We start from the raw sequence: 9,464 nt of genomic DNA, 5'->3' as shown, positions 1-9,464 counted from the left end.
TCAGGGCTGAGCCCGGGCATTTTATTGTGAAGCCTTGCTGAGCGTGGGCTTCTCAGCCGCCGTCGTTAGTGAGACTCCCAGGGTGGACCCAGCCCTTTTCTCCCCTTTGGGCAGATCAGGGAGGTGGGCTCTTGCCTGTTCTTGGAGTTGTTTGATGCCTACGTGCTGGGGGAGGTTAGTGATCTTGGCCAGTGTTGGCCAGGGCTGCCAGGACTCGGTCCTGACTAGCTAGGGGCAGTGGGGACAGGCTTCTAAGCCATCCGGCCCAAAGACTCTTCCTCCCCCTCCCCAGCGGATCACTGCTTCCTCTTCTGGGGGGGGCCTGCCTGGCCCACCAGTGCAGATCCAGGCACCACCTTCCCTGTTGCTGGTTTCTCTACAAGGGTCGAAGCAAGAGGCAGGCAGGGGGCGGGACGTGGGTGGCAGGCTGCCTGCTAGAGAAACTCGGGGCAGTTCATCTGGTCGGTGGGCATCATCTTCTCAATATCAATACCGTTGGCAGTGAGGATGCCCCTCAGCTGGTTCACCACCGCCTGTGGGAGGTGTGGGCGCCTTGCCAGAATCCAGGCATAGTCCACGTGGAAGAGCCAGATGAAGGTGGTGCAGGAGTACACGAGGGCATAGTTCTCATAGTCCGTGGCCAGGACCCAGTAGGGAGCAGTGGGCATCACTACAAGACCAAGCAGGCCGGTGGGAGTGTCAGGGCTGGTCCTGGGGGGCCCGGGCAGGCAGCAGCTCATGCCCGCCCCACCCAGTGTGTTTGCTCATGGGGCTGGTCCGAGAGCCTGGAACCTCTGACTCCCTGCCCTCAGCTCTTGGAAGCCCTGGCTGAAAGAAGCTCTAAAAAGGCCCAGAATTTGCTCCCCTGCTTCCCAGGCCAAGTTCCCAGGGCTTCCCAGGCCAGCCAAGCAGTAGCCCCAGTCCCAATGCCCATTTCTTAAGAGGACGCAGAGATGGTACAGATGACAGGCCAAACCCAAGCTGCCGGGCCCCAGAACAACAAAGAGTTGAACCCGATAAAAAGGTTTAAGGTGCGAACTTCAAGCCACCCAAAGCAGCCTAGTCTGCTCATAAAAATAAGAGTGTCATTCAGAAACAAAGGGGCTGAAGGAGCCCCACTGGGAGGGGGGGAGGCCAGGCCCAACTGCATGACCACAGCCTCTCTCTGTGACTGAACCCCTGCTCTGCCCCCACCCCCCCCTACTCAGCAGTTTCCTGCTTCTGGTGGCAGGATGCCTGGCCCTGCCTCTCTCCCAGGGCCCCTGCTCACAGGCTCTGGGATACCCCCTGAAGGCCCACTGCAGTCTGGGGAGGATGTGGCATAGATGGGGGTGGCAGCAGTTGCCTCTCCCCAGACACCCCCTCCTAGCCCCCTTCATTCCTTCTTTCCCTCCGACTCTTTTGTCTCAGAGCAGACTCTACTTACACCAGAAAAACTTGATTCCCAGTTTGGCGGGCTCCGTGATGTTGGCCTGGGTGGCCTCCCCCTCCACCTGGTTCACACTCCCGTCAGGCCTGCAGGGGGACAGAAGGCGGCTTAGGAGGCTGGAGAGCTCCCGGGGCCCTTCCTGTTTGTCTGCTGTACCCAGACCCAGACCTGCGCTAGCCTCGCTTCCTGCAGGGGCCTCCCACCTGCTTCTTCCCTGGATTTAACCCCAGCCCAGCCCTCTCTCCCGCTGCTTGTTGTTTTCTGCAGGCTTTCACCCAGTCTTCTCTTCCCTTCCTGCCTGGCAGGAACGTCCCCAATGTGGAACGTGGTGGACACTGCCCATGCCCACACCCAAGTGGTTTTTCCCTCAGCTGCCCAACAGCTTCTCACTGGAGGCTCTTGGCACACAGCAGGGGCTTAATAAATGTGGGGTAGCCTGCAATGATTATCCTGGGTCTCTCAGAACAAGTACTAATAAGCAGGCTTTCCCTCCGTCTGGGGCACCCAGAGGAGCCTCCAGCACTTAGTCACAACCAGTTGTGGCCTTTTCCGGGCAGACCACACACCTAGCTGCCCCCACAGGTGGCTGGTGCCCAGGCTTCCCCGCGTGATGCAGGGAGGATTAAAGAGTGCTGGAGGCAGACCGGCTGCCCCAGATGGATGGCAGCTGGCAGCCTGGGTCACTTACCGGATCTCCTGATTGAGCACTTTGATCTTCCCGTTTTCCTTCAGGGAATAATTGGCCTGGATGCAGCTTCCCTTCTCAAAACTGACAGCGATCTTTTCAATCTCGTACCACCTTCCGAGGTACTGGAGGGGGAGAGCAGTGGGGTTGGCACGGGGGCTATTTCTGAAGCAGGCATCAGCGCTCGCTGGGCAAATCAGGACCCTCCGAGGCAGAGGCCCAGAAGGGGGGATGCCGAAGCTTGTGGAGGACAAAAAGGGAGGGATGGAGGGACGAGCGGATGAATTACTGGTCCCCTTCTCACCACTGGGTCAAGGCCAGGGAGACTCCAAAACGCTCTGGGGCAGTGACTGGGCTGCGGGGGTGGGGGTGGGGGTGGGGGTAAGGGAACCACATCACTTGACGGTTTGGGGGCCGCAGAGCCAGCCTCAGATTGGAATCATTCCTCCAAGACCATGGAATCTGCACATTTAAGTGTGTTGTGCCAATTAAGTGTTCTTCCTGAGTGAAAAGTCTAGGGGGTGAAACAGACTTGCAAGGTAAAGAGAGCTCTATGGCACCCCTGGTGGAGAAAGACTAGAACTGAGAACAGTGCTTCATTACTTTTCAGAGTAAGTTGTCAATAAAGGTTTCTGACTTTCTTTTATGTTTATCAGCAGCGATAGTTAAGACCTTCATCATGTAGCATAAAGTAAATTACCGGTGAATGTATTTAATCAAGGAGGCTTGTTTTCTCTGTGCTCATATGGCCGAGATCGCATCGATGACAGGGATATAGTGTCTACATGAAGACATGATTAAACAAAACCTTGTAATAAAGTATGGAAGCAAAATGACTCCAGACAGATATTTTAGGTCCTGATTACACTTCAAATGAGTTCAGTGACTTAATGGCTATAGTTGAAACCTTTATTTTTATTTTAGTTATTTTTTATAATTAACTTGTAGCTTTTTTTTTCCAATTAAGTCTCCAAGTGGGGTTTATGATTGTGATGGAATACTACTGTGCTATGATAAATGATGAGCTGCTTGATTTTAGAAAAACATGAATAGGCTTACATGAAATGATGAAGAACAAAATGAACAAACCAAAGAGGACATTGTATACAGTAACAGCAATATTGTTCAAAGAACTATAAATGACTAAGTTATTTTGAGTATTCGAAATGCTCAAATCAGCTAAAAAGGACCTATAAAGGAAGATGCCAAACACCCCAAGAGAAAGAACTGATAAATGGAAGTATATATAGTATGGCTTCACTTGTGTGCATGGATTTATATGCATATATGTATAATGTGTATATATATATAGATATTAAACATAACCACACATACACATTTTTTTTTAAAGTGCACTGTGCTCATATCAGGGCAAGGAGACCTGAGTCCTCAGGTGAAAATCGAGCAAGCAACTCACCCATTTAGAGCTGGAAGGTCTTTGGTCAATTAGTCTACACTCCCCACTTTACCGACTACTGGACAGAGGCACCAGGGGTTCACCCAGAGCTCCAAAGGCTGGGGCTTAGACCTTCCTCAGCTCCGTTCAGCAGCTGAATTTCTTATGGATTCCTCATTAGATTCTTACCGAAGCAGGGTTTTGACTGGCTCCGGGGGGCCCCTGTTCTGAGGTTTGGAAATATTGAGATGCGGAACATTGGAGTGAATTGTCATCAGCTAGAAAAGTCTGAAGTTGATGCTCAAACTGGCTCTGTTATCATGCCCTCAGAACTGGGCTCTGTCTATTTGATGTCTGAATCTTTATGCCAGTGGGCATATGCCGCCTCTGAGTCTGAGGGAGGCTCCCAACAATTGGAAATGGACTGGCAGGAGGTTGGCCCTAATTCCACATGTCCTCCCTGTCTTAGATCGCCTTTGCTAAAGCACTCGCATTTCTCTGGGACTCTGTTTCTCTGTCTGTAGAATGGGAGCTTATTTGGAGGAAAGAGTCGTTTTCTGGGAGGTCATGTTACCTTCTCTATGAGGATCTGAAATCCTTAGAGAGCCAGTGGGAAAGGGGGTGGGTAGGTGAGGAGACAGCTGAGAGACCATCTGCTGGGGAAGGAGAAAGGCTCCTGCAGGCTCATGAGAGGCTGGGAAGGGGCTACTCAGGAGGAAAGGGTAGGGAGGGGTGGAGTCCACAAAGGCAAGAGGGCCCCCAGACCTGGGAGGCTCCTGGTTCACCAAAGGGGAGGGGCAGGGGAGGGCAGGATCTAATGACTCATCTTTCCTCTGAATCTGGTCCCTGCAAGCTGGGATTGGAGACAGGCTCCGGCCAAGAAGGACGCCTTCTATCCTGGCACTTGATCCACAGAGGAGTGAGGTCCTCTGGGCCATGGGGCCTCCTACCTTATGGGTGTCAAAGTTCTCCTGGACAGGGGGCTCAGGACACCAGCCAAGGTGGACCCCTTGGCCATCTGCCACGCTGGAGAAGCCCACAAGGACAGAGAGCAGCAGCAGCACCACCATCCTGCTTGGATATGGTCCCCCAAAGGTCCGGGGCTGAGGGGAGAACCCACAATCAGAGAGCTGGTTTGTACCTGCTGCAGGCTGTGGGGGGGGGAGCCCTTGGGAGGACAGAGAAGGGACAGGAGCACAACCCTCATAGCCAGCGGCCGTCCTGCCTCCACCAACCAGGCCAGGTACAGCCTCAACCGGCCAGGTCCCAGACTTAGCATCGCCCTTGTAAACAGGTGGCTGAACCTGAGGGCACTCTCTGGGTCCAGGGGATGCTTTTATCATGGTGGGAGTCTAGTGCTGTTGTCATTGGAGAAAAACACATGGAGGCCAGAGCTTGGACCAAATAGATGGTCTCCCAAGTCTCCCACGCTGGATATTGCTGTAGAATCATTGGCCCAACCAGAGGCAGTGAGGCCAAGTGGGGCAAAGGTGGGTGTGGAGTCAGGAGAGACCTGGGTTTGAATTTGGCCTTTGATACTTCCTAGCTGTGAAGTCACTCTGAGCCTTTCTGAGCTTCAGGGATCTTCTTTCTTTTTTCTTTTTGCAAGACAATGAGGGTTAAGTGACTTGCCCAAGGTCACACAGCTAGTAAGTATCAAGTGTCTGAGACTGGATTTGAACTCAGGTCCTCCTGAATCCAGGGTCGGTGTTTTATCCATTGCGCCACCTAGCTGCCCCCAGAGCCTCGGGGATCTTAACTGCAAAATGGCCGAAATCAGATCTGTAAAGTACTTTGCAAAAAGGCAAGGTCTCCTGCAGTGTCGCTGACCGTGGGGGGCACGAGGGCATCTTTTTTCCAGGATGGATGTACCCAGGTGCTTCAAGGTCATGGATTCCCCATCCTGGGCTCCCTCCTCCCAACACCCTCTAGCCCATCAACATTCACCCAAACGGCCCAGAACACGTCAGGACCTTGGCTCTGTGACCCTGCCTTCCCCAGGCAGCTGGGGGGAGGGGGGTCCTGTAAGCTCTGGCCACCCTGCCCCTCTTTAAACCACCAACCAATCAACATTTAGTAAATGCCTACTGCATCCTAGGCACTGGGCTAAGCACTGGAAATACAAAGAGACGAAAGCCAGCCCCAGCCCTCTCAGAGCTCACAACAAGCAGTCACCTTTCTGCTGAGCCAGCTCTGGGCTTTGGCGCCCCGGGGAGGTCGGGGAGAGAGAGGCACCGTCCTCCAGAGATGCTGCCCTTCCCGGGCCCCACAGCTTCCTTTCGCCCTCTGCCCCTGCACATGCTGAATGTCCCTAGGGGACAAGGCTGTGCCGGCAGGCTCTTGGAGCTTGGTCGGTGGGTCACAGGACTGTCCACTCAGGCCTAGAAGGGACCTCAAAGGCTGTCTAGTCTCTCATTTAACAGATGAGAAAACTGAGGCCCAGGGAGGGGCTCCTTCCCCCCTGCCCAGAAACTTGCCCACGTCTCCCCATCCTCCCCAAAGTTCCTCTGACCCTTCTTCCCTGCTGACTATTGTCCTAGTCTCCCTTCTGTGGCTAAAATCTTTGAGGTCAGCTTCAGTGGGGGGCCTTTGCTCTGCTCTTCTCAACTGCCACAAAGCCAGCTTGCAACCTCATCGTCCCACCCATCCTGCTCTCTGCAAAGTAGCCGTGACCTCTTAGTGGCCAGATCAGTGGCCTTTCTTCAGGCCTCAGCCTTCTGGGCCACTCTTGGCCATTCTTTCCTTGAGACTCTCTGCCTCCCCTCCCCCACTTCTGGATCTCCTCCCATTTGTCTGGCCCTTCCTTCTTTGTCTCCTCTGCCGAATCTTCACCCAGGTGACCCCTGCTATTCACAGGACTTTGTCTTGGGCCCTTTTCTCCTCACCCCCCCTACCCCCCGCCCCAGTACTTCACGTGGTGATCTCGTCAGTCAGTGTCCATGGATTTAATTGTCATCTCTATATTTGTTGTTGTTCATGGAAGTATGTTTCTTTCTTCCTTTTTTTTGGTGAGGCAGTTGGGGTTAAGTGACTTGCCCAGGGTCACACAGCTAGTAAGTGGCAAGTGTCTGAGGTCGGATTTGAACTCAGGTCCTCCTGAATCCAGGGCCGGTGCTCTATCCACTATAGCGCCCCCTAGCTGCCCCCATTGTTGTTCAGTTATTTGCGACTCTTCATGACTCCATTTGGGGTTTTCTTGGTAAGGACACGGGAGTGGTTTGCTGTTTCCTTCTCCAGTCCATTTTACAGATGAAGAAACCGAGGCAGACAGGGTGAAGTGACTTGCCCAGGCTCACACAGTTAGTAAATATCTGAGGTCAGATTTGAACTCAGGGAGAGGAATCTTCCTGACTCAGGCTCTCCCTGGCGGCCAAAAGATCACTGGTCACTTTGGAGAGAGCAGTTTCAGGGGAATGCTGAGGTTGGAGGCCAGGTTTTAGACAGTTAAGGAGGGCACCGAATGACTCCCCAGTCTACTTATCCAGCCCTAGCCTCGATTCCTGTGCCTCCAACTGCCTTTCAGCCATTTTAAGTTCAGCAGGTCCCAAACTGAGCTCGCCTCCCCTCTGCTTGCAGAATTCCCTGGTATCATCCTCCCAGTTCCCCGGGCTCACACCCTAGGAGGCCCCTGGACTGCTGGACCTCACGCCCACTGGCCCTTGGCTTTCATCTCTGTGCATCTCTCGAATACAGCTCCTCCTCTCTTCGGCTGCCCTGGTCCTTGAGCAGACCTTTGTCAGCCCCCGTGACTGCAGTAGCTGCTGGGGGTGGGGTCTGCCGCCCCAAGTTCCTCCTCACTCCAACCCTTCTCCACTCAGCACCAAAGTGACTCCAGCGGTTCCCTGTTGCCTCCAGGATTGGATGTAAACCCTGTTTGGCTTTTAAAGCGCTGCCCCCTTTCTGGTGTCCTTGCACCCTCTGGCACCTTGTCCCCTCACCCTCAGCACTCAGTGGCCCAGTGACCCTGGCCTGGCACTTTTGCAAACCAGGAGTTCCCTCTAGGCTCCAGGCATGTCCTCTGGCTGTCCCCCGTTCCTGGAATGTCCTCTCTCCTCAGCTCCACACTCTGATTTCCTTCCATTCCCATCAGTACAGGAAGCCTTTCCCAAAGTCCTTCACCCCAGCACCTTCTTCCTAACTTCTCCTTTACATAGCTTGTCCATACATAGTTGTCTGCTTCTTTCCCCCCCTTTAAGCTGTGAGCTCCTTGGGAGAAGGGCCTGTCTCTTGCCTTTTTGTAACCCTAACATTTAGCACAATGCCTGACACACCGTTTATAGGTGCTTGATAAATACTTAATGACTGCCTGGCTGACTTGCACAGGGTCACACAGCTAGTAGATGTCAGAGACAGGATTTGAACCCAGGACCTCTGACATCTGAGCCAGGGCACTTTTCACTACACATTGCTTCTGTATCCTAGGCATTAAAGACCCCTAATGTCCTTACATGGATTGACAGTTTTTCTCCCCAAGCTGTTTCTTGTCCTCATAATCATTGTCTGGATGACCGGAACTGTCCAGCCAGGACCCAGGGATCCTTGTGCCTGGTTAGGACCTTCGCTGGTGACAGTCTCTTGGGAAGGGAGAGAGAGGCTAAATGCTCCTGCAGGAATAGTGCCTCAGTTTCTCCTCCTGCCCTGCTTTTCGATCATATTCATGAATGCATACCTTGCTGTGATCCGCAGGCTGGTCCCGAAGGGCACTGGTCAAGTACTCAGGGTGGAGCAGCTGGTCTCGGGGCGGGCTCTGTTCATATCCTTTTGTAAGCTTGGGCAGCTCACCCTGCCAGGCCTCCTCTCCTCAAGCTCAGATTTGTGTGGACCGGAGGATGGGGGCTTTCTTCCACCTCCCCCCTTTCCATTCTTTCTCACAGCTGGTCCCTGGAGGGAAAACAAAGGGCTGCTCTGTGGGTCCCTCACACTCTGGGGCAACCCACTCAAAGCCTTCCCATGTGGCTTCGGGCACTCCTCTTTTATTCTCACAACAGGAAGCCTGGGGCCAGACTCCAAATCTCCGGACCGAGATAAAAGATGGGTGCATTGTTTCCAGACACCTGGTATTTGTTTTTCACTTCTGTTCTATTCCTAATAATAGGAATGAGACCATGATTCAATGAACTAGGAACCAGACTCACGGGACAGGAATGGGATGATGCTGATGCCTGTTGTGTAGGTGAAAATTTGTGTTGAGGAAGCCGGGCACAAAGGGCACTTCCTATGTGACCCTGGGAAAAGTTGCCCCACTTCCTCTCTCTGTTCAGTGGGGCTTTGAGGAAGACCCTCATGCTCTGGTGTGTTTGTGGAGGAGATGGTGAGATGGGCAGCAGCAGAGAACCCAGTTAGAGGGATTTTGGAATGGATCTGATGGTTGGATCCAAAGGGGGTCTTCAGTGAAGTGCTTACACTGCTTAGCATTCCCTCAGTGGTTTGGCTATAGACCTAGACAATGTACTTACTAAAGCTGGGAGGGCTAGCTGACCTAAAGAAGAGGGAGTCACCTAGGGGTGCTGGAAGGGTATGCCCAATCTATGGAGATGACAGCAAACAGAAATACAAAATAACATCGATGTCTAGAAATGATTAAGACTTGCATGCAGTGGATAAAGCACCGGTCCTGGATTCAGGAGGACTTGAGTTCAAATCCGGCCTCATACACTTGACACTTACTAGCTGAGTGACTTTGGGCAAGTCACTTAATCCTCATTGCTCCTGCTCCCAAAGACTTGTAAAGTACTTTCCATCCATTTTCTCATTTTAGCCTCCAAATAACCTAATACAGGTATTATAACCGCCATTTTACAGATAGGGAAACTGAGGCCAAGAGGGCCTAGGAACTGTTGTCAGGGACAATGTCCACTAGGCTTTCCCATTCCCAGCTCATTGGAGGACAATCTGGCTGTTTCAGTGGACCACAAACTCAGTTGGAGGCAGGAATGGGATGTGGCCTCAGACAA

General features: G+C 52.9%; 1 protein-coding gene across 1 annotated transcript; it reads right to left on the bottom strand.

Annotated features, from left to right (window-relative positions):
- Window positions 1–8,346, bottom strand: APOD (apolipoprotein D). Its single transcript, XM_043995062.1, has 5 exons — window positions 8,180–8,346; window positions 4,461–4,613; window positions 2,118–2,239; window positions 1,427–1,515; window positions 1–670 (listed from the first exon to the last, which is right to left on the bottom strand). Exons 2-5 carry the CDS (start codon window positions 4,578–4,580, stop codon window positions 435–437), a joined length of 567 nt encoding a protein of 188 aa, XP_043850997.1. The 5' UTR covers window positions 4,581–4,613; window positions 8,180–8,346; the 3' UTR covers window positions 1–434.
- Window positions 8,347–9,464: the final 1,118 nt, after the last annotated feature.

Source organism: Dromiciops gliroides, chromosome 3 (genome assembly GCF_019393635.1).
Source record: "Dromiciops gliroides isolate mDroGli1 chromosome 3, mDroGli1.pri, whole genome shotgun sequence".
In the NCBI taxonomy this organism is placed as follows: Eukaryota; Metazoa; Chordata; class Mammalia; order Microbiotheria; family Microbiotheriidae; genus Dromiciops; species Dromiciops gliroides.
The sequence above is the reverse complement of the archived record's forward strand: the minus strand, read 5'-3'. Positions and strand labels throughout refer to the sequence as shown.

Bases quoted from the DNA above. Each gene is read 5' to 3' on its own strand.
- APOD (XM_043995062.1), bottom strand. From the start codon at position 4,580: ATGGTGGTGCTGCTGCTGCTCTCTGTCCTTGTGGGCTTCTCCAGCGTG. The intron at 2,240-4,460 runs GTAGGAGGCCCC...CTCCCCCTCCAG, and splicing joins AGAACTTTGACACCCATAAG to TACCTCGGAAGGTGGTACGA. The intron at 1,516-2,117 runs GTAAGTGACCCA...GTCCCCCTGCAG, and splicing joins GTGCTCAATCAGGAGATCCG to GCCTGACGGGAGTGTGAACC.